Consider the following 23909-nt stretch of genomic DNA (forward strand, 5'->3'; position numbering starts at 1 on the left):
TAAACGCTCGATGACACTCGTCAGAATCCGTTGACGAACGGCAATGACGAGTTTTGCAGCAGCAGCAAGCGCATGAAATGCACAGTGGCGGTGGTAGCGGTAGCGGTAGCGACAGCGACAGCGACAACACGGCGCACCGTTAAGTGTCCACATTCGCGACACAGCGGGCGTAGGTAGCGGGCACAGGGCACAGGACACCGAGAGAAAAGAACACGATTATATCCAATCGGAGCTGGCGACGACAGAGGAGCGAGCGTCAACGAGCGATCGGGCGCGATCGGGCCGCGCGCTTGTCCGTCCGTACAACCGTGGCGCGGTTCGTCGTCGTCGGCAGAAACGGCAAATCTGTATCTCTTTCTCTCTCTCTCTCTCTCTCTCTCTCTCTGTGTGTCACTCACTCACTCTTTCCTCTCACACTCTCCTTCTCGCGAGCAAATGAGCGAGCAAGCGTATGAACGGTCGCACAATCCGCATACGTTTCTCCCTTGTCGTTCACTGTGTTCCTTCTGAAGAAAATGCGAATACGTCTTACGATATATATACGCTGTCGTTCGTTCGTTGTACGTTCCACCATGCACTCTCGCTGCTAGATAACTCTCACGATTTCTTTCTCTCTCTTTCCCTTTCCGCTCAACCCTCTCTTTCTCTCTTCTCCTTCTCACTCTTTCTCTCTCTTCTTCTCTCTCTCTCTCTCTCTCTTCTCTCCCGCGCGCGCGAGATGCTACTACGAGAGTGTATCACAGACATTCAAATCGAGAGATCCCCGTTCACATGCTCGCGTTAAAAGAGGCTTCGGGCATTCTCTCGTTTGCCTTGGTTCGGTATGTGCTCGTAAGGCGGCATTTTCATGTCGCCGATAACTAACGCGGGAATTTGCACACTATTGACGTATGAAATTCGTTTAATGCATTTGAATTTTCTCACACAAAATGGAGGAAAAATAGCAAGATACTCGGTGCAGTAGGTGCAGCTGCAACGTGCAGGTGTTACATCACCGTTGGTGACAATTTGCAAAACAGTCACGTGATGGTTGTGCAGGTAGAACGGGTTTAGGAAGACGCTGTGTGATCGACTTGTTCCCTTCAGCAAGAAACGATTTTTATTGACTTCGAAGTGTACTTCCTTCGTAAAGGTTTTCAAGATTTCTCATTATACTGCTGCATATTCCAATCTAGATTAAGTCAATATAATATATTTATACCGACTACTTACATTTCTACTTTATTATATTCGTATGCATTAAAATGCATGGACAGTTCTGTGTAAGATCTCTTTTGACAATTCTGATATTGTTTATAGGATGGCACCGAGATACGAATTGGCTGTTGGTCTCAATAAGGGTCACAAAACAACAAAAATTCGAGTAGCCAAAACTAAGGCCGAGAAAGAGAAGACTGTCTGTCATCGACCGTCCAGACTAAAAGGGGTTAGTATATTACGGATATCACATAACCTTTTTTCATTGTTATTATATCCCGATACCATCTAGAGAACATTTCAGTATCTTGGTTCGATAATTATACATAAATATTTTCCTGTTGTGCATTAATCTATCTTGAATTTTTCATGGCAGAAACAAACCAAACATGGCAAGTTTGTAAGGGACTTGATTCGAGAAGTTACAGGACATGCTCCATATGAGAAGCGCGCGATGGAATTACTGAAGGTCTCCAAAGACAAGCGTGCATTGAAATTTTTGAAGAGAAGGGTATGTAGGAAGCTGGCACTTTCTCCCTTACTTAACTTAATTAACTTATTGCATATACATAGACTTTATACAAGATAGTAATGGGTAATAAAGAATATTTCTTACAAATAAATTCTCTTATATTTTCTAGCTGGGCACACATATTCGTGCTAAAAGGAAGCGAGAAGAGCTTGGAAACATCCTGGTACAGATGAGGAAAGCTGCTCATCATTAATAGCTTTCTTGTTCCCAAATTTCTAAATTCCATTATTTAAAAAAGTCAATATCTCAATTTAAAATCTATTAACTTGGGAACCGTTATAGCTGGCTATTGCTTTCACTGTTATCTTGATTGAAATGTATCTTAAATTAAAATAAATTTGAATATTTTGCAGTAACCACTATCCGCCATATATTTTCATTATTGACCTTCTACTTTATCTCATGCTGAAATGCTTATTTTGAGATTGTGGAAATAATTATTTAGAAATGTATCAGAATTTAGTGAGCATAGGTTTATATAATTGCAAGGCCAGAGCCAAATAATAAATATAGTACACATCCTAATGCATCAATGGCAGCAATAAATAGGAAAACAACAGACCAACTGTGTGTGAGATATAAAATGTGTCCGGCGACATATACACCGAGGAAACCTGGAAATAAAATGAAGAAACATTGTTTGTTGATATGACTGTTTCTTTCTTTTTAATTTAATAAGAATTTTTAAATAAATTTCAATATGATTAATATGATTCATGTTTTAATTATATACATACCAGGAATCGCGCCGATGGTATTCATTATACCAAAAACACTACCAGAATGCTTTGGTGCAAGATCTGAAGGATTTACAGCAATCGCGTTATTGTGGAAGCCCGAAGCACCGATAATCAGAGCAAGACACAGTATTGCGCCTTGAAGAGTTTCCACTGTCGCTAATATGTATAAAAGCCGACTAATATGTGATGTTCCATTTCTAATTCATTTAATTAGTTAGTATTATTAGTTAAAAAGTTGCTTACACAGGAACAAAAGACTTCCAATTTCTGTAATGAAACAAATCGTTTGAATTATCTTGCGTGTAACAGTCACAGAGTAGCCAGCCTTGATTATTCTTTCAGTCAGAGATCTTCCCAAAAATGTACAAGGTAGCATTGACAACCATGGCACCATATTTACGAGCCAGCCCTATTAATTCAAATTATTAAATTAATAATCAATATAAAGAAACTCATTTTTTATGTTCCTCAAAAAAATTTAAAATCATTTAAATAAAATGCATAAATAAGTTTCATTTAAAAAATCACAAAATTACCTTAACTTCAGGAAATGTATCATGGAAATATGTAGGCATCCATGACAATAATACAAAGAAACAATTATTTTGACAAGCATGCCCAATTACACAGGACCTGAAAATTTTTATTTGATAATCATAGAGATAAGCAAAATAACATATTTGCTGCCATGTTATTGTACCAATAAGAAAGTAGAGTCATAATGTTTTATCATTTTTATTATTCAGAGATTCAAAAACTAGATAAGAAACTGTTGTCAACTGTTGTCAAAGAAACAATTTTTAACAATGTACTATTTGAGTAAATAAAAGCATATATAACTTGTAATAATATATATATAATAATATATATAACATTAATTATTTGCAAGCATAATTATAAGAACATAGCATCTACAGCAAATAATTTTCAATGCTCTTTCTGAAATAGAAATAAATAAAAAAAAAATATATATATATAAGTATTTCTATAATGGAAACATTAGTTTTTATGCACACCAGTGATTACCAGAATGGAAGTTTTGATAGAAGCGTGGACCAAGGCAAAGTGTAGCTAGTGGCTGGCTTAGAAGCAGTTCTTTCCTTAAATGGCAGGATTTGATAGCTTAATAAGGCTGTCCATGCCAAACTCATGCCCCCTATATCAGTAAATTGATTAACATCACAAACATCCTTATATCTTTTCTTAAAAAAAGGAAAAAGCTTAAAAATTTTTAAAGCTAGTTGTCTTTTAATATCATGCTTTAAGTCTTTAGTTTCTAACTGTAGTTTCATTCCATGTCTCAATTTTACATATTTATAACGTCTCAGTGTTATATTTATATCATTATATCATTATCATTATATGTTCTCCTTATTAAAATATTTTATCTCTATTACGCACAAATTACACAATACCTAAAGTTTGAAAGACAATCATCCAATTATAATTCTCCAAAAGATAGGAGCCTAAGAATCCTGTGAGCAATGTACCTAGAGCAGATCCTGATGTCAACAAGCTAAAAAAAGAGGCACGTTCTGCCTCATGCAAGTGTTGACTAATCAGACTAATCATGCTAGGAAAATGCATTCCTGCAAGTTACAGGCCTTGTTATTTTAAATTCTTTTAGAGCATAAGGATATAATAAAAAAGTTACCTTGGAATGCACCGTTCACTATCCTCACAAATACAACTGGCAAGAAGGATAATTTACCCTTGTAAAAATTTATGATTTCTGGCATAAAGAAAGTTGTTACCGACCAACCAAAGGCAGATATCCATAATACTTTCTGCCCACCAATTCTATCACTGATATAACCACTAGCTACTTGTGTCATCATATATCCCCAGAAGAAAGTAGATAATATTGCACCAGAGTTTGGCTTTGACCAGTGTTTCTCATGGCTAATAACAGGTATCAGCAAAGGAACAGATGTACGTGTAGCATATATCAAACATGTTCCCCAAAGCAATGAGAAGAACCATTTCCGTCTCTCTTTTCTGAAACAAATAAAGTTCCTTTATATTAATTTCAACGTTATTACTTGTAACAATATTTATAAATATCTTGTTATTCGATGCAACATTTGTTGCACGATCGACATGTATAGCTTAAATATAAATGCATACTATGAAATACTGATTACAAAAAATAATACAGTTATAGTTGTGGAAAACTGTAAATGTTCATAATCGTCCTTAAATCCAAAAAAATAATATAGGATATTTCTTTGATTATATACCTCGACCAAGCTGAACTGGTCTTGTCATCCGGCGGTATGTCCAATGCCACTTGCAGTTGCATTATCACGTAAATAATGTCGTTTAACTAGTTGACAATCGTTTTAATTTCCGCCTTTGAACGTCAGACTTCATTGATGTTCTGTTTGAACGGGTTGCAATTCTCACACACATATTTGAAGTGCATTCGGAAAGACGTTATCAAAGTATTATCAACGTAAACACTACCAACGCTATTGCGATAGAGCGATTTCATGAACAGCGTATAATGGCTGCGTCCCGATATTCACTATCAGCACTGAAATTCTATAGTATACATGACATAACCTATGTATTTTCAGTACTGGCAGTGAATTTCGGAACGCAGTCAATATTAAGGCCAGAGCACAGCCTTCTGCATAACGCATAATACATAACACATAAAGGCTCGTCTACATTAGCTGTAAAGGCCTATCCAGACAAACTTGCATAAGCGCGTAACGCATATGCATAAGGAAATTGACTAATTATGATTCGTGTAGTAAAAAAATATTTTTTGTATTAAACATACGATTGGTCAATTTCCTTCTGCGTTACGCGCTTATGCAAATTTGTCTGGATAGATCCTAAGGGCAAGAGCACAGGCTTTTGCATAACACATAATATATAACACATAAGAGAATAAACCAATTAGTTTCCTTCATTTCCCTCCTCAGGACAGAAATGAAGAACTCTGATTGGTTGATTCTCTTATGCGTTGTGTATTATACGTTATACAAAAGTCTGTGCTCTGGCCTTTAGTATTACTACATGAAACGTAAAGACCGACGAAGTAATATTAAAGATTGTCAATTCTATATAAAAGTTGAGGTTTGATTTCACACAGATTCATGATGGGACCAATATAACGGTCAGCTAATCAACAAACAAGATATCGCTGTGCTTCTTTTTTAATCTAGGGCTTTATTTTGATTGAAAATCTTTAATTTATGTAAAGGAAATGTATGTGTAGATAAAATGAACAGACCGATTTATATTGTTGATCCTTACAAAAATTAGCAAATTTAGTGCGTCCAATCAACAGTTACAATTTTGGATTTATGTAGCTAAGAGAAGAGAGAACATAGAGAGAAAGACAAAACATTAATTTCATCTGACACATATGCAACATGTATACGATGTAAAGCCCGGTCCAGAATAGTTGCAAGCACACCCAGTTGCAAGTTGCGAAAAATGGCAACTACTAGTTACAAAGTGTTATTTTTGGGGTCGTAAGGTAGTTGCGGTTGCTAAAAGAGAGTTACCCAATTTTTAACTTCTTGGCGATGACAACCGGCGATCGTAACTATCTCTTACAACCAAAAATAACACCGAAAATAACTAGTAGTTGCCATCCTTCGCAACTCGCAACTGGATGTTTGCAACCTATTCTAGACCGGGTTTAATGGTCAACAGCGTTTACAAAACAAAACTTGAGACTTCAAACATATATCGATTTGTTTTCTAAATTAGGAAATGTCATATATGAAAGCTTAATATATTGTTATTTTTGCTAAGTACCATTTTTAAATTATGCTGTGCAAGTCATGGTATATAGGAAATTATATAAATAGCATCTAAAAGTTGACATTATAAACGTTCAAGGACAAATGGCAGAGGTAAATTAAAAAATATATTGATTATAGTAATCATTATTCCTTTACCAATATATGTTTGTATTAAAAACAAATAGGATATTGCTTCTTTTGCCCATTATCTTTTTTGTACTTAAGATTTGATAAGCAAGAATTATTTTGTTTTAGATGAATAGTGAAGGCAGTATATATAACTCAATAATTATCTATTGTGAGTACATATCTATATTTTATTTATTTATTTCAATTATGAAAGAATAAAATAATTAAAATCTAATGTTTAATTTCATAGGTGAAGAATATGCAGGAAGATGGCAAACATTGTTACAACATCCTAATGTTCTTCGACTTAAGGAGCAGTTTGCTCGCAATCCATTTTTGCAAGTAGCTGTCACTATTATGATAGCATCACTATTGACCCCTGTTCTTCTCTTTATTATACTTTCTATTGCCAGTGCTATATTTGCATTTATTGGTTTTATGATGATTCAAGGTAAGACATTTTCATTTTTTATTGTAAAATTTTAGTTAGATTTTTGCACTAATATATATTTGTTATATTTTCAGTAACGGTATTGGCAATTGGTGCAAGTATCTTAAGCTGCATTCTTTTCTGCATTGCAAGTACTTTTGCAATGATAGGATTATGTACCCTTTCTATCTATTATTCATTATATTATGCAAGTCATGCATTTAATCTTTTAAGTTCGCAATGAAGCCAGTAATAGTCATGTACAGAATATTACATTCTGAAGCCTATTTTATATGATCTTTAAATACTTTCTACATGAAACCATATACATAAAATAAAAAACATATATACATATAAAGATATACGTAATGTCAGAAATAAGTGTCACAAATAATATTCATATCATATAAAGCAGGCTTTATGAGAATAAAGAATTATATATAATACTTGACTAGTGATTTAGCACAAATTATTTTATTATAGATAAATCATGTTTAATAAACTTTGTTTAATTACAATATATTTATTTCAAAATTTTAAAATAAAATAAACTTACAAGTATAAATAGATACAATATTATGTAGAAACATCTGGAATATTAGGTTGAAGACTTTCATTTGTATCTTTGGGACCTTCACTAGTGGACAAATATATTTCATGCCATAAGGAATCAATTAATTTTTCATTAATTTTTTGATTTTCATAACAAAAGTGATGAATATAATCACGTCTGTTTGTTACATCTGTATCAAGGGTTAAAGATTCATCATTTATAAATATATGTTCATTTGGTTATTCATTTGATTTTACAATTATTAAATATTTTCAAATTATCCAAATCTAAAAATTAAATGACTCAAAATAATATTGAACATTGAAAAATATTGAATATTGAAAAAGGATACAGCCTCTAATACTGTGTTGTGAGGCTTCATAATCCCATTGTATTCCTGTTAGCTTTTTATATAGTTTAAACTTTTTCCTGAAATATACAATAAGCAACAATAACAAAAAAGCAAGAAACATATATATATATATATATATATAAATATCTTCATGATACATACTTTCCCTGCTCTAGAACTTGTTGATCTTGTAAATTAGGGTTAGCTAATCTACCTTTTAAACTCTGCTGTTGTATTTCCAATTGTTTGATTTCTTGAAACAACTTTTTTCTCTCTACTTCTAATTCTTCCTATTAAAAAAATACAACTTAGCAATGGTAGAATATCAAAGACTGAAGAAAAAATGGATAGAGTATTTGTGATACTTACTAGATAAACATTGTGTTTCTCCAACTCATTACTTTTGTCCTCCAAATTGTTAGTCACTGTGTTCAAAGTTTCTTTCATAATAGCTAACTTTGATGTTAATTCCTTAATTTTAGAGTCATCTACCAAAATATATATTAACTGAATGGAAGTTTAATCTTCCTTAATTTGCTTTAGAAAAGTATCACAATATAACAAATGACATATCTTTTTCTATTTTCATAAATATTAAATATATGAATTGATAGTTAACTAAATTTACCGTTACAACGTTGCTCTTGGTTTTTTCTAATTTTATCTGCAATTTCTGCCTGTGATAGAAACAAATTTTTAAGTACTGATGTGTCCACTTTGACATATTTTTCTTTCAGCTGTTTTATTTCCTCCATCATAATTGCTTCTTTCATACGTGACACATAACAAACGTCTAACGTGAACACGTAATTATACGTTAAAATTTGAATCCTTGCAATGCCTCCTATCAACCCATTTATAAAATAACGTCATCAACAAGGTAATACTACAGATTGTCAGTCCTAAGTAAATTTTCGTACTGAGTTACAAGCCTAGAGATAATTGAAGAGCGATGATAATACCGACCATGTATTCCATCAGAATACTATTTCATATATATCAGAATATAGAACAAGCAAAATGCTGAATGGCCACTACAGTATTCACTAGCCAACTTCTGCCACGCGGCAAGCGGCAGCCTTGGTGGAAAAATGAGAAAAACAAAAACTGCAGAAAGATGGTTCAGAAGATGCAGCTGTGAAGATCATACTTCTGCCTAGGGCCAGTATTCATAGTCAGGTCTTATATTTAAGACCGTCTTAAGATCACTTTCAGATACTCCACAGCCAATGAAATGATTTGTACAGCATCTGCAGATAAACTTAAGACGATCTTAAATATAAGATCCGACTGTGAATACTGGCCATAGATCTCTGCAAAGTTGCTGTGCAGCAAACCACGTGGTTGTACTGGTGTTGAAGAAACGAGCTTTGTTAATTATCAAACGATGTCAGCGTCGAATTTAGAAATGTTTCACAAACGAGCGGCCGCAGCGGTAAATGTCTTTAACGATTGATTTCCAGTGTTTCATTATTATAATATGATAAGTTCCAATGATCAGCTGTTGGATTCAACGATTTATAAACATCTTCTCTTATAGGAAGAAGAAATAGTTTTCTTAAAAGAACAAATTGAACTCTTGCGCCAGAATATTGCGGACAAAGTTTCACAGGAGTCTACTATGGACAAGGACGAAGTTATAAAATTACAACAGGAGAATATTAAATTGAAACACAGAATAGCGATACTGAAGAGGGTATGTTTTTACCAGAGAGTAAATTTCATGTATTGTAACACAATTTTGCTGTAAAGCTTTATTTGTTAGTATATTTGTTTTTTGTTATTCACAGACCATTGAAGCTCAGAGAGCTAAAGTATCATCAGATTCTACATCTCTATCTGTTGTATCTCAAGACAGTGATGTGATCAGTATAAATAATACTCTGTGCGATATTTTTCGAGAGGCAATCCATTTAGCGTATCCTGATATATCAGATCCACCAGTAATAGTAACTACCAGCAATAATCTCAAATTTGGAGATTACCAGTGTAACAGCGCTATGCCTTTAGCCCAACATTTAAGTAGCTCTGGTAAGTTTCTTTACTGTTCCTTCTGGTATTTCTGATACTTTGTTACAAAATTTGGTACACTTAAAGTATATATTATTGCAGGTACTAAAGTAATTCCACGCAATGTTGCTAACAACATAATATCTAAGCTAGAAGAATCCTTTCTTGTAGATAAATATGAGATAGCTGGCCCAGGATTTATAAATATATATTTAAAACGTGACTTTGGACAATATACTTTGAACAGTTGGTTAAAGAAGGGTGATGTTCCTCCTCCATGTGTTCAAAGGAAAAGAGTTATAGTAGATTTTTCTAGTCCCAACATTGCCAAAGAGATGCATGTGGGACACTTAAGATCTACTATAATTGGAGACAGTATTTCTAGACTGTTAGAATACTTAGGACATGATGTGCTGAGGATCAATCATATAGGTGATTGGGGTACACAGTTTGGTATGTTAATAGCACATCTGCAAGACAAGTTTCCCAATTATTCAACTGTAGCTCCTCCTATCCAGGATCTTCAGGTGATTATATAATTGAAACATTTATCATATAATCATGTTTTACAAACAAATGTACAGAATATTTATGTTATTGTACTTATGTGTACAGGCTTTCTATAAGGAATCCAAAACCAGGTTCGATACTGACGAAAATTTCAAGAAACGTGCGTATGAGTGCGTTGTTAAATTACAGGCTCTTGAGCCTGAAATAACAAAAGCATGGCAAATGATATGTGATGTGTCAAGGCAAGGTAGATATTCTATTAATTGTCTGCGATTATTAAATGGAAGATTATTTACTTTGATTATTGTTATTGTATTCAATACAGAATTTCAGAAACTATATACCCGACTGGATATTAAGATAATAGAAAGAGGTGAATCATTTTATCAAAAGCACATGGAATTAGTAGTCAAAAAATTGGAATCAAAAAATATGTTAGAAGAGGATAATGGGCGGAAGATAATGTGGGGTGAGAAACGAGACAGTGGGATACCTTTGACGATAGTAAAATCTGATGGCGGTTTCACGTACGATACATCAGACATGGCTGCTCTTAAGCAACGTATTGAAGACGAGAGGGCCGATTGGGCAAGTATTGTTTCTCGCTATAGACATTATATCTCTCGAACGAATTATAACAAAGTTTAACATGAAGTTCGTAATTTTACAGTTGATATATGTGACGGATGCTGGCCAATCTCTACATTTTCAAATGCTGGAAAGTTGTGGCAGAAGGGCAGGTATCTTAAAGAGCAATCACAGAATGGACCATGTTGGCTTTGGTGTCGTTTTAGGCGAAGACAAGAAGAAATTTAAAACTAGGTCTGGTGATACTGTAAAACTCATTGAGTTACTGGATGAAGGTAATAAAATAGCAGCTCAATTTAACTATAATATTGTTATCGTTTGTTCTATTTCTGAAATGAATTAATAAACTCATATGTGGTGTCTCTAGGCTTGAAAAGGGCACTGCAGAAACTCAAAGAAAAGGAACGCGACAAAGTGCTATCCGAAGAAGAGCTGAAGATGGCACAGGAATCCGTGGCGTATGGTTGCATAAAATATGCCGATTTAGTACACAATAGAAACCACGAATATATATTCTCGTTTGACAAGATGTTGGAGGATAAAGGCAACACCGCCGTGTACTTATTGTACGCTTTAACTCGCATCCGTTCCATCGCCAGAATGGCGAACGTCACGCAGGATGAATTGCGGAAACACGCGCACGACACTTTAGTCTCGTTGGAACATGAGAAGGAATGGAAGCTAGCTAAAGTGCTGCTCAAGTTCCCTGACGTGCTTCTCAATATTAGCCAGGATATGTACCTGCACCAATTGTGTGAATTTTGTTACGAGATCTCATGCGCGTTTACAGAATTTTATGATAAATGCTATTGTGTGGAGAAGAATCAGGCCGGTGAAATCGTGAAAGTAAACATGGGACGTCTTTTATTAACGGAAGCTACCGCGATAGTTATGGGAAAGTGCTTTGCTTTGTTAGGCCTGAAACCCGTTACGCGGATGTAGAATTTTCATTTTTTAAATAGGAATTGTATAATTCCGATTTACGTCGAGATCTTAATTGCAAATGTAATGAAAGATTAATGAAAACTATGTGGATGTTTTATATGATTTTTCCTTATATATGTTGCATTTATATTTCTGCTTTACAATACAATTTAATGCAAATTAATATTATCTTATGATATATCTAATGTGACATTTTTAGTTTGAATTTGTATACAAAAGAACTAAATAATAAATATCTCTATTTCAATTGTGCGCCTGTTCCAATTATATGATTCGTTTATTATAAAATATCTATACTGTTATTAGTATCGAATTATTATATTGAATTTTCAATCAAATTTTGAAAATTATGAAAACCCATTTCTTTCCCCTTCTGTATGTATAAGTTAAGTTTTACATCAAATTCCAAATATCATTCTTTTTTTATATTTTTGTATCAATTTTGAATTAAAGCAATAACAAATGTGTGTGCAAATATTCGTTAAAAGTGTCTTATAGACATAATAATATATGCACCGTTTATGATGCAATAGTAATAATGCATTCTGAAATCATCATTGTAATCAATTACTATAAACTTTTTTTGTTAAACTAGTATTATTCTGAAATTTCATCCCTTTTTCTCTCAATGTGATTTTATATGCTTATTAATGGCAAAAAGTGTAACTTAATATATTACAAAAAAAAAACAGGTTTGAGAATGAGTAGCGTAGTGCTATCCACGTGTTTCGCATCGTGTGATTTGTGCCGTATGCCGATAGCCGCCGTATAATAGCTAATTATTATATACGTTAAATATAATTAAAATGGTAAGCACATTAACGGATATTGAAATTTGCCATTTCTATTATTTATATAAATTACTTATAAAAATATTTGCATTGCACTATGTGAAAGCTGATTCATGTTCAACTCTCTTAACCTGTTCGTTGATATCCGTAGTTCGTTACAATCTTTAGTTATTGTAAATATAAAAAACAATGGTAATTGTTCTATTATTTAATTTCCCTAATGTAGTATATATCATATGCTTTTCTATCTATATATTTTATTCTTAAAAAGCTAACTGCTAAAAATTGCTAAAAATTAGTCTTTTGTATGATAGACCACAAAAAGGAAAGGAACTTTTAAAGTTGAGTATCTTCAACAAATTGAGAGAAAGATACAAGCAAAATGGGAGGCAGCAAAGATATATGAAGAGGATGCACCTTTGGAGGATAAGAAGTCATCAGATGAAAAGTTCTTTGGAACTTTTCCATATCCGTACATGAATGGACGTCTCCATCTGGGTCATACTTTCTCATTATCAAAATGTGAAGTATATATCCATTTACTGCTATTTACAGCTATTTATAGAGCCTTATATTATCTCGAACAATATATATAATATATAATGATTATACACATAATAATAAATATTGTTAGTTTGCAATTAGATACAATCGTTTACTTGGAAAAAGAGTACTTTTTCCTTTTGGCTTTCATTGTACTGGTATGCCTATTAAGGCATGTGCTGATAAATTGAAAAGAGAAATAGAATTATATGGCTATCCACCACAATTTCCTGAGGAATTAGAGACAGTAGAAGAACAAGTGGATGATGTAATACCAAAAGATAAAAGCAAAGGAAAAAAAGTAAAGAGAAAATGTTAAAGCACAATAGAGTAATGTTATATATGTTTATGAAAGAATTAAGAATAATTGATATGAATTTCAGAGCAAAGCAGTTGCCAAAGTAGACTCAGTCAAATATCAATGGCAAATTATGCAAGCCCTTGGTCTAAAAGATGAGGAAATTAAGAATTTCACAGATGCTGCATACTGGTTGGACTACTTTCCACCACTTGCTGTGCAAGACTTAAAATCTGTTGGGCTACATGTAAGATATATAATTCAATGATGGTTCTTAGATTATTGCCTTCTAAAACTTGTACATCCAAACTGATATTTAATATTGTTTCAGGTGGATTGGCGAAGGACTTTCATTACAACAGATGCAAATCCATTTTATGACTCTTTTGTACGCTGGCAATATAAGCATTTGAAATCCAGGAACAAGATTAAGTATGGAAAAAGATATACCATTTATTCACCGAAAGACGGACAACCTTGCATGGATCACGATAGATCTTCCGGCGAAGGTGTTGAACCACAAGAGTACACATTGATCAAGATGAAAGTACAGGAACCTTATCCTCAGCAACTTGAGTAATATTTCTTATATTAAATTGTCTATCTGCCTTAATTTTTGAGAATTAGCTTTGTAAAATGGATATTATTTTAGGAAACTTTGTGGTAAACCAGTCTATCTCGTAGCTGCAACTTTGAGACCTGAGACAATGTATGGTCAAACGAATTGTTGGGTGCATCCAAGTATGAATTACATAGCATATGCTTTAACATCTGGAGATGTATACATTTCTACGGAACGTGCGGCAAGGAATATGTCTTATCAAAATTTCTTCAAAGAGGAGGGGAAGATAAATGTGCTTCTGAAGCTCACTGGCAAAGTATGATCTATTTATTCGTTTGATAAAAATTAATTTCATCTGTAAAATCTAAGTAAAAAACTGATATTTTCAGGATATATTGGGACTACCATTGAAAGCCCCTCTCACTTTTAACAATGTGATCTATGCATTGCCGATGTTGACGATACAAGAAGATAAAGGTACCGGTATCGTAACTTCTGTTCCCAGCGATTCGCCCGATGATTATGCCGCATTAACAGAACTGAAAAATAAACAGCCACTTAGAAAGACGCACGGAATCACCGATGAGATGGTGTTGCCGTACGATCCAGTAAGAATAGTAATCGATCACTTATAGCAATGGTAGATAGACAATACAATTTGTATCTTTGTGCGTTAGATACCAATCATCGATGTCCCGGAACTTGGCAATTTAGTGGCGGTGCAATTGTGCGACCAGTTAAAGATTCAGTCTCCAAATGACAAGATCAAACTTATGGAGGCTAAGAAGATAGCATACATGAAAGGATTTTATGACGGTGTGTTGTTAGTAGGTCCGCATAAGGGCAAGAAGATACAAGATATCAAGAAGTTAGTTCAAAAGGAGATGATTGACAACGGCGAAGCAGTGATCTATTATGAACCAGAGAAAACGATCATTTCGAGGTCGAATGATGAATGTGTCGTAGCTCTGTGCAATCAGTGGTATTTGGATTATGGCGAAGAGAATTGGAAGAAGCAGACATTGGAAGCTTTGAAGAATCTCAACACCTTTCACGATGAAGTTCGAAAGAATTTCACTGTTTGTCTCGATTGGCTTCACGAACATGCATGTTCCAGAACGTATGGGCTCGGTAAATATCCGTTATCTGTAAAACTACATTTTGATTATAATCATTCCTCTATTTCGAATATTTAGGCACCAAGTTACCGTGGGATGAAAATTGGCTGATAGAATCTTTATCTGATTCCACTATATACATGGCTTACTATACGATAGCGCATTTCTTGCAAGGTGGATCATTCAAGGGAGATAAGCCTAATGTATACGGAATAAAGTAAGCGAAATTGAAGTCAGCTTTTTAACAATTAATAGTTTCATCTATATTCAATGACATTTGATTGTTAGAGCTAGCGATATGACTTCGGAAGTGTGGGATTATATCTTCTTCAAAGATGCTAAATTACCCGAGAGCAACATAAAGAGAACGGTTTTGGATCATATGAGGCACGAGTTTCAGTACTGGTATCCGGTAGATCTGAGAGTATCGGGGAAAGATCTCGTACCAAACCACTTCACTTACTTCCTTTACAATCATACAGCTATGTGGCCGAATGAACCTGAAATGTGGCCGCAAGGAATTCGAGCGAATGGTCATTTGCTCTTGAATTCGACAAAGGTAACGCACAATTATAAACTTGAAACATTTCTTTGTACGTGATATTTTAATTGCCATTTCGATAGATGTCCAAATCAGAGGGCAACTTTTTAACGCTTGCTGAAGCTGTAGAGAAGTTCTCGGCCGACGGGATGCGCCTTTGTTTGGCTGATTCCGGCGATTCCGTGGAGGATGCTAATTTCGTCGAAATTACAGCCGATGCGGGAATTTTTAAATTGTACAATTTCATAGAATGGGTCAAAGAGGTGTTAGCTACGAAAGATTCATTTAGACAAGGAGAACCGTGCACTTTCAATGACAAAGTCTTCGAGAGGTATCTTTAATAGTCTTTAAGAGGTGTATTTTTAATGTGCTGAATCTGTCTGAAATACATTTTTTTTTTATACCATTTAGCGAGATGAATTGGAAAATTCGAGAGACTGGCGAGAATTATTCGCGGATGCTTTACAAGGAAGCCCTTAAGACAGGATTTTTCGAGTTTCAAACGGCCAGGGATAGATATTTGCAATTGAGCGTATTGGACGGTATCAACTGGATACTTATTATGAAGTATATAGAGTTCCAAGTCATTATCTTATCTCCCATTTGTCCGCATGTTTGCGAGTACATATGGGGACTAATTGGAAAAGTAATTGTGTTTTTAATGCTATAAAGATATCGATAAATTAGTGTCTTATGCGAAGACGTAATCGGTAAATACTTTCTAGGACGGGAGCATACTGAATGCAAGATGGCCCGCGCTGGGGAAAATAAACGAGATTCTTATCAAATCGTCGCAATATCTGGTAAATGCAACTCATGCGTTTAGAATTCTTCTGCAAGATTATATGACGCCAAAGAAGTCTTCAAAGGGAAAGGGCGATATATCCGTCGCGAAGAAACCCACGCAAGGAATTATCTGGGTGGCTAAGACTTACCCACTTTGGCAAAGAGTCATCCTCACGAGCATGAGAGAGATGTATTTTGTAAGTAACGGCTTCGATGCAATGTAACGTTTGATCTTTTTTTCTTTTTCTATGTTTTCTACCAATGTTCTCATTCATTCAGAAAAATGGGAATAAATTACCTGACAATAGAGAACTCGCCAAGGAGTTGGCAGGCAAAACCGAATTGAAAAAGTACATGAAAAGGGTAATGCCGTTCGCGCAAATGATGAAGGAAAAAGTGGAAGTCGCTGGTCTTAGCGTGCTAAACTTGACGCTCGACTTTAACGAGTTCGATGTGCTCGAGAGCAATAAGGATTATCTCAAGAATACACTAGGTGTAAGCAGTCTCTGTGTAATTTTCGATGACTCATATATATGTGCAAACATGTATTACTATATTTCTGTTTCATTCATCATTAGCTCGATGAAATTACCATAAAGTACACAGACGAAGCCCCAGAGAGAACGAAGAGAGAATGTTGCCCGGGCGCTCCGTACATGGATTTCTTTGACAAGGCTGCAATTCCAGTACGCATTATTAATCCACAAAGCTATTGCGGTTTATTCGAATTATCTATAAATGTCTCGCAAGCTGATACAGCCTCAGATATCGTATCTCGTATCGTGAAGCAATATAAATGTATAAAAGGTATTTGACTACTTCTATGTGACCTTAACTACTTCTACACGTGCATCAATTGACGATATCAATTGATGGGTCTATTATCTGTAATGCGAGTTTTATAGTTCTATTTTTGTATGTAGATCCCGCTTTGATCGCGTTGTATCGATACGAGGATCCAGTGATGGGACCTAGGATAAAACCAGTGTCAGGGGAGACTTCCAAGGGGATGATTGAAATTTCAGCGGACTCTGTATTTAATGTAAATACGGAAACGGGTAATGTCGAAGTTAACGTTGCGGGTAACGTGTACTCAATAGGCGAGCAATTAGTATACATCGATAGATCTCTGGAAAATTAGACGATGTGCGCTTGATCATGTCGAAAACATTTAGATCATTACATTGTATATGAGTATATAATAAATTATTCCTGAAATGATGAAGGCGGGGAAGAAAAATACGTCAAGACAGATTTCTCGAACAGTATTGAATGCAAGTTAAATATGCATTTATAAAAAATAAGAAGATACGTTTTATTATATTCAAGTAAGAATAGGAAAAGCATGCTGCAAAACTCCTCGTAATATTTATTCGTATATATTATTGACATCTTTTTGTACACACTCGACAGGATAACGTTCTTATATCTGGGAACTATGTTATCTGAACATCAATAAAAAAAATGTATTAAAATTTTTGCAACATGACACATATTTCTAACGAAGTACCAGAGTATCTTGCCTCGCAAGGCAAGTAGCGTATAATATCGTGAATAAGCGCGACGTATCGTCATCAAGCGACGCTGAAAATGTATTCGGAGCACTTTTTGATAATCACCAAGTCGACGTCGATCTCTACGTCGCTCGGCGATGATCCACCTTGGATTTAATCCGCTTGACGTCCACGGCGCATGTTCTGCAGCAGCCGCCGATGTAGCGGACGCCAAGGTCCAGCCATTCGTCGATGAACTCGTGCAGAGAGGGAGCTTCCCCGCACTTCTTCCATCCCTCCGTCACCAGGTACTTTTCTCCACTGTTAGGGTACACCACCAATGGTATGAGATTGTCATCGGTGTTGCCTTTATTCACGCCTTTCAACAGAGAGGTGACGTGCTGCGGAGCGATGCAATTAACACCGACCGCTATTATCTGTCCAGGTAGAGCGTTCTTGTAGCATCTCACAGCGGTCTCCCGGAAGCTGGTGCCGTCCGCCAGGTTCTTGCCATCGTCGCGGCACGAAAAGGACAGCCATGCGCGTGCATCCGGGAACTCCTTCAACAGCTCGACCACGGCGTCCGCTTCGCGCTCGCAAGGTATCGTCTCTATCGCCAACAGACTGACACCTTCCTCCAGCAACGCGCGCACACGGGGCCGGTGCCAATTGATCAAGAATTCTTTCGACACACGAGTCCCGTACGAGCCGGTGTACTCCGAGCCGTCGTGCTGGCAGGCGCCATAGGGCCCGCAGGATCCAGCGATCAACGGCTTGTTGCGGCTCATTATGCTCTCATCGTCCGCTATCTCTTTGGTGTAGGCGTTCACTGCGTTTTTAGCGTAATCAACGGCTCTGCGGATTATCTCGAGGCTCTCTTCTTCGCTGATGCCCACGTACTTGACGAAACCGTCGATCGTCGCCTGATACGTGTTCGTTTGTATGATATCGGCGCCGGCTCTCAGGAAGTCCAAGTGAGTGGCGAACACAGCATTTGGGTCCGTTATGAGGAACCGCGCCGTCCATAGCGGATCGCCGTCGATCCTGTCGCCCACATGGGTGGACAGCTGTGTGGAGAATCCACCGTCCAGCACTTTTATCTTCGACATGCTTCGGTTCCGTTGTATATCTCAAGTAGTTCTACAATTTTCGCGAAGTTCTCCCCGAGGGCGCTTGGTGGTACCGGTGTTGAGAGTACCAGTGAGAAGATACGTTTCGTCTCAGCCTGACCGTCGTTGGCTCACGATAAAAAAGAAGTTCTTACTGCGTCTCAATCACGTCGCATGCTTCAGCGACAATATGAATATCAGTTGTACGCCCGGCACTTATACGCTCGGCCAGAGATTACAAGAGTCGTGTCTTCCGCGTCGCGCATGTCCGCTAGATCGTTGCATCACGCGCGTTATCTGGCGCGTTTGTACAACATGGCTGGTTTATTGGCAGGTATTTGGCGAAGGGAAAGGAGGGGCGGGACGACGTCGTCGTCTCGCGATATCCGCGAGTGGACCGTTCGCCGTTGGATGACCTCACGGGATAGACTTAATGCCAAAGGTCGGCGTTTAATCTAAGTGGATAACGCAACAGGATATGAATTTTGTACAGAGCAGAATTCACGGGAATGAAACGACAAGAAATGCTTAATGTGGGCTTCCACTTGAATTCGATCAACTTGACAAATAATTCGCGACAGCCTATGAGAATGCATCGCGCCATTGTTATCGATGTGTTTGCGCGTCGAAATCCGTCAGCAACATTGTGTTTGTTCTCCCAAAATACATTTTCGTATCATTTATCCCCGAGTCGCAGAGAGTCTCTTTTTCCCCAGAAGATACGACTTCATTATTTCGTGATATGTCGTTTGAAGTCAGTGTCGCTGTTCTGCGGGATGACAGCGATTCACCAACGAGCGGATCGCGCCAATGTCCTCCGCGAAAACCTTACAGCAGCCGCCGATGTATCGTACCCCCAAGTCAAGCCAGTCCAACACAGGTAGATTAATACGCTGATCATCCGGGACCGGTATCCACTCGTCGGTCTCGGAATAACAGCCGCCTCTGTTAGGATACACTATCAAAGGGATGAAGTCCTGCGAACGCTCTTCTTTATTGATTCCCTGCAATAAGGTCTTCACGTAATTCGGCGGCACGCAGTTGACGCCGACCGCTACAACCTGCTCGGGCAGGGCTCGGTAGCAACGCACAGCCACCTCCCGGAAGTCACTGCCGTCCGCTATATGCCGGTCGTCGCGGCAAGAAAACGAAAGCCAGGCGCGAGCTCGTGGAAACTCCCGCAACAGCTCCACCAACGCGTCCGCTTCTTCTGCGTAAGGTATAGTCTCCAGAGCCAAGAGATCAACACCGGCGTCCAGTAATGCTTGTATACGCGGTCTATGCCAGTCCATCAGTTCTTGGCGCGACATGCTCTTCCCGTAAGCGCCGGTGTACTCCGACTTGTCGTGCAGACAAGCGCCATAGGGCCCGCATGAGCCAGCCACCAACGGCTTCTCGCCACCTTGCTTGTCGTTTGCTGTATTTTCCTTCATATAAGTAACTACTGCTTGTTTAGCCAGCTCTACGGCCTTGGCAAGCAAGGCTAGACTCTCGTCCATGCTGATGTTTAGGTACTTCATGAGACCTGGCACCGATGCCTGATATGTGTTGGTCTCGATTATCTCAGCACCGGCACGCAGATAGTCCAGGTGCGTGTTGTACACAGCTGATGGGTTGGTCTGGAGGAACCGCGCCGTCCACAACGGGTCGTCGTCGAATTTAGCGCCCACATGGCGGGACAATTGGCTGGAAAAGCCGCCGTCTAGCACCTTGGCGCATTGCGTCATCGCTGATTAACGTTTCAGGATAACTGGATTCAATGATTATTGCTTCCGTTACGCGATTATGATCTGTCTCGTTTTCAGATTTCTCTCTGACTTCATACAGTTTTTCATTTGATGATCTTCAACCTGAAGTATAGCTCAAGCTTGTATGTATTAATGGTCTACTTGTTGGAAATACGATGTTCAGATGCAGTAACATCAAGAAGAAAGCGTTGTTTCTATTCCTCTCTATGCTTAGGACTGTTTTCTAACGTTCTCTTGGGTGAATGGTTGAGATGAAGCGGTTTAAGGTCATATGCATCGATAAACTTCTTATCACTAAGTTTTGGTTAGAATAAGCTTTCAATGTCTTATGGATATTTTTCTTCTGTCTGAAAAGAAAAAGAAGACTACGAATCGCTAAGGAGAATCTATCTATCGTATTGTTACCGAGCAAAACATAAACAATCGATAAATACCTGGGTTATTATTGGTGATATGGTATATTATTAACGTGTCTGATTCTTCGCCGCGGCCATCTTGTTCTTGCATTACGACGTTGAGAATGATAATATATTACTGACACGAGCAATACGTGTGTCGAGATAAACGAGACATAACAAAGTCCGTAAAGATTTGTTAAATATGCAGATTGCTCTCTGCAATCTTCATCGTTTTATTAAACAAATGTTTGTACGATTAAGTCTAAATCTGGCATAATGAAAATTGAAACTCATATTCTTTTCTCATAAAGCAAATCATTTCGTATTGATCTTTTTACACAAATACGAACGAAAGAATGGCAGAAAATTCTACAGTTAAAATTGTTAATTATCTATTGCCTTATAAGTCAACTACAAAGTTTGGTATGACAGTTAAATATTAATAAATAACTAAGCTGTCTACTTATGGAATACAAGATCCGGAGAAAACTGGTTGTAAGCTACTTTTTGTTACTAACATATGAGCCTGATTGTAAAGTCCAATGGTAATAAAATTTCATTATCTGCTTATCGTCATGTGAACATCCTGTTTGCAACATTGAATGTCATTCCATAAGTATGGGTGCATTATATTAAATTCTCACTTAAGAGTCACTTTGTTTATTTGTCGCGTTAATTAATAGCATACTTTATGCTCGTTCGTTTATACCGAGCGAAACATCATTTGCGAAATTTTATTAGATGTTGCATAAATATCCGATTAACTTTGATCAATCGTAACACTCATTTTTGCAAAGCATTTTTTGTCGAAATCGACTATCTTCTGAACTTTGTTCGTCCGTTACTTGTGTGATTTTTTGAAAACGTCGATATCAAAAAACAGATGCAAAAAGAAGCAATACTTGCGTTAGATTCTACTAGTTTGGTTTAATATGATTTTCACGAAGATTCAATATTATACAAATTAATACGACATTAATATTTAGTCCCATTAAACATTGGGGTAATAAATAAAGGATGGAGAGATTCCCCAGAATAGAGATACATCTCCAAAATAAAGAAGTGAAGAGTGTATGTGTTGAACTCAAAAGTTACTATATTTATTTTTCTTAATTAGCAAACAAGTTATATCATAAATTTGTGTTTCTCTTGAAAAGAAATTCTTGTGAGCTTACTTTTTATAATATTCCAAAGTGACTTTCTACAACAGCATGTGGTTCTCCCATTTGTTCTCTGAATTCAGGAATATTGAAGATATCTTGAAATCTGAAAAAAAGTATTAAGAAAAAAATAATTGAGTATTACTCTCTCACATTGATTTATCCACAAAAATTATTATGTTATAAAAATTGTACCCTATATCTTGGTCTCTTCCAAGCAGAATATCTCGCATCACGTTAGATGACGGTAAGAATGGAAGCCTTCCAATTTTCTCAGCTGCTTTTAATTCCATTGCAAAACGTAATGGTGCATGTAATCCTTGACTGTTCCTAAGTAATACCATGTCCATACGATCTTGGTTCTTTTGATACTGAAATACAAATGCAATCATTACCAATCAAAATTCTATTATATGATGATGATTTTGTTAATAAAATATAAGATAACTTACATTCTTTTCTGAAGCTTGCAGTGGATGTGTATAACCAATATTCTGTTTGATTGCTGATAAACTAAAGAGAAAAACAAGTATAATATCAGTTTCAGAGACTAATTTAATGGACACAATTCTCAAACTTTAACTTTAATATATTTCTATACCCTGATATCATAGGATTAGATATTCCATAGCTACTTCCTTCTTGAATGTCAAATTTTTCTGGTACAGTAGGTTTAGGAATAACTGATGGTAAGCCAAAACTCTAAAAAATTATATTAAATGAATCTCTAATTCCACAGTTCCTATCGAGATATTTATAACTTGTTTTAAGATAAACTTTAACATTTTTCATATATTACACAAAACAGTGAGAGGTTAGGTAATAGTTTAAACACGAAAAATAAATTATTTTCGTAAAGTAAAATACGAGTATAAATCACGATTATTTATTACTCTATGAAAATTTTAAGAAAACTTTACAATATAATGAAATCTATAATTAAATGATTAATCAAAACTGATTGTCATTGTCAATATAACCTGTCATACGTTTATAGTATATAATATAAAATAATTAAAGACATATAGTTATTTACAGTGTTAGTACACTCTCGAAAAATATTTCTAATTATTACCATTTTAATGTTATTAAATTTACGTATATTAATAATCACTTTACACAAATGACAAACACGAAATTGATGACGCGCTGCAAACACTGCGAATGTCATAAACAGTACAGAACAATGACTGTGCATCCAGAACTACAAATGCTCACTGAGCACCAGAGATATATTTAGCTAAGACTCGAACCCTAATTTATTGGCTTCTATAAATTTAGCCAAGACTCAAACTAGAGTTTTAACTATCTGCATATTTTTCCGAGACTCGAACCAAAGTTTTATCTATCTGCATAACATTTAGTCGAGACTCAAACTCCTATTTATCGGCTTCCATAAATTTAGCTGAGACTCGGACCACAATTATCAAATTAAAATTTCGCTCATTTTCTCGATTTTGTGTGTGTGTGTTATAACAAGCAAAGAATTATACCGAATAAATTTAGCCGAGATAAATAAATAAATAAATATATATATATTATATTATTTGTGTGATTCTTTTTATTTCTATTATAATTCTATTATTTTTTATCAACATTATTTATTTTTATT

The 23909-nt window shown here is 36.1% G+C and overlaps 9 protein-coding genes across 11 annotated transcripts; 4 read left to right on the forward strand and 5 right to left on the reverse strand.

Moving 5' to 3' along the window:
- The first annotated feature begins 948 nt into the window (after window positions 1–948).
- On the forward strand, window positions 949–2091 carry LOC105190739 (60S ribosomal protein L36). The gene is made up of 4 exons (XM_011153641.3): window positions 949–1132; window positions 1300–1426; window positions 1574–1708; window positions 1839–2091. The coding sequence occupies exons 2-4, from the start codon at window positions 1301–1303 to the stop codon at window positions 1920–1922; spliced, it is 345 nt and encodes a 114-aa protein (XP_011151943.1). The 5' UTR covers window positions 949–1132; window position 1300; the 3' UTR covers window positions 1923–2091.
- Window positions 2092–2187: 96 nt separating this feature from the next.
- Window positions 2188–5051, reverse strand: MFS18 (major facilitator superfamily transporter 18). Its single transcript, XM_011153642.3, has 8 exons — window positions 4710–5051; window positions 4124–4467; window positions 3885–4058; window positions 3496–3625; window positions 3006–3102; window positions 2713–2878; window positions 2467–2625; window positions 2188–2343 (listed from the first exon to the last, which is right to left on the reverse strand). The coding sequence occupies exons 1-8, from the start codon at window positions 4769–4771 to the stop codon at window positions 2204–2206; spliced, it is 1272 nt and encodes a 423-aa protein (XP_011151944.1). The 5' UTR covers window positions 4772–5051; the 3' UTR covers window positions 2188–2203.
- Window positions 5052–5696: 645 nt separating this feature from the next.
- Window positions 5697–7314, forward strand: LOC105190737 (uncharacterized). Its single transcript, XM_011153640.3, has 4 exons — window positions 5697–6344; window positions 6489–6531; window positions 6613–6813; window positions 6888–7314. Exons 1-4 carry the CDS (start codon window positions 6336–6338, stop codon window positions 7034–7036), a joined length of 402 nt encoding a protein of 133 aa, XP_011151942.1. The 5' UTR covers window positions 5697–6335; the 3' UTR covers window positions 7037–7314.
- A 5-nt stretch (window positions 7315–7319) lies between these two features.
- Window positions 7320–8816, reverse strand: LOC105190757 (uncharacterized). 2 transcript variants are annotated; one of them, XM_011153669.3, is made up of 6 exons: window positions 8664–8816; window positions 8326–8541; window positions 8067–8185; window positions 7860–7987; window positions 7698–7774; window positions 7320–7535 (listed from the first exon to the last, which is right to left on the reverse strand). In XM_011153669.3, exons 2-6 carry the CDS (start codon window positions 8468–8470, stop codon window positions 7369–7371), a joined length of 636 nt encoding a protein of 211 aa, XP_011151971.2. In that variant the 5' UTR covers window positions 8471–8541; window positions 8664–8816; the 3' UTR covers window positions 7320–7368. The 2 variants fall into 2 exon arrangements, with proteins under 2 accessions (XP_011151971.2, XP_025162690.1); XM_025306905.1 differs by lacking the exon at window positions 8664–8816 and having other exon boundaries at window positions 8326–8606.
- A 268-nt stretch (window positions 8817–9084) lies between these two features.
- ArgRS (arginine--tRNA ligase-like protein) lies at window positions 9085–11927 on the forward strand. Its single transcript, XM_011153639.3, has 8 exons — window positions 9085–9132; window positions 9238–9393; window positions 9488–9728; window positions 9810–10234; window positions 10323–10464; window positions 10543–10805; window positions 10888–11080; window positions 11173–11927. The coding sequence occupies exons 1-8, from the start codon at window positions 9085–9087 to the stop codon at window positions 11745–11747; spliced, it is 2043 nt and encodes a 680-aa protein (XP_011151941.2). The 3' UTR covers window positions 11748–11927.
- Window positions 11928–12462: 535 nt separating this feature from the next.
- On the forward strand, window positions 12463–17594 carry LeuRS (Leucyl-tRNA synthetase). The gene is made up of 16 exons (XM_011153638.3): window positions 12463–12559; window positions 12856–13068; window positions 13176–13385; window positions 13468–13629; window positions 13714–13958; window positions 14035–14260; window positions 14334–14552; window positions 14622–15075; window positions 15141–15279; window positions 15351–15621; window positions 15687–15934; window positions 16015–16249; window positions 16329–16586; window positions 16669–16884; window positions 16968–17196; window positions 17313–17594. Exons 1-16 carry the CDS (start codon window positions 12557–12559, stop codon window positions 17528–17530), a joined length of 3546 nt encoding a protein of 1181 aa, XP_011151940.1. The 5' UTR covers window positions 12463–12556; the 3' UTR covers window positions 17531–17594.
- A 158-nt stretch (window positions 17595–17752) lies between these two features.
- Window positions 17753–19713, reverse strand: LOC105190734 (homocysteine S-methyltransferase YbgG). The gene has a single exon (XM_011153637.3). It carries the CDS (start codon window positions 18989–18991, stop codon window positions 18026–18028), a length of 966 nt encoding a protein of 321 aa, XP_011151939.1. The 5' UTR covers window positions 18992–19713; the 3' UTR covers window positions 17753–18025.
- On the reverse strand, window positions 19706–21372 carry LOC105190733 (homocysteine S-methyltransferase). Of its 2 annotated transcripts, none has more exons than XM_011153635.3 (2): window positions 21174–21372; window positions 19706–21086 (listed from the first exon to the last, which is right to left on the reverse strand). In XM_011153635.3, the coding sequence occupies exon 2, from the start codon at window positions 20716–20718 to the stop codon at window positions 19747–19749; it is 972 nt and encodes a 323-aa protein (XP_011151937.2). In that variant the 5' UTR covers window positions 20719–21086; window positions 21174–21372; the 3' UTR covers window positions 19706–19746. The 2 variants fall into 2 exon arrangements, with proteins under 2 accessions (XP_011151937.2, XP_011151938.2); XM_011153636.3 differs by having other exon boundaries at window positions 19706–21104.
- An 837-nt stretch (window positions 21373–22209) lies between these two features.
- Window positions 22210–23514, reverse strand: Pomp (proteasome maturation protein). The gene is made up of 5 exons (XM_011153634.3): window positions 23373–23514; window positions 22899–22999; window positions 22750–22810; window positions 22493–22668; window positions 22210–22403 (listed from the first exon to the last, which is right to left on the reverse strand). The coding sequence occupies exons 1-5, from the start codon at window positions 23493–23495 to the stop codon at window positions 22316–22318; spliced, it is 549 nt and encodes a 182-aa protein (XP_011151936.2). The 5' UTR covers window positions 23496–23514; the 3' UTR covers window positions 22210–22315.
- Window positions 23515–23909: the final 395 nt, after the last annotated feature.

Source organism: Harpegnathos saltator, unplaced genomic scaffold (assembly GCF_003227715.2).
Source record: "Harpegnathos saltator strain DR-91 unplaced genomic scaffold, Hsal_v8.6 scaffold81, whole genome shotgun sequence".
Lineage (NCBI taxonomy): Eukaryota > Metazoa > Arthropoda > Insecta > Hymenoptera > Formicidae > Harpegnathos > Harpegnathos saltator.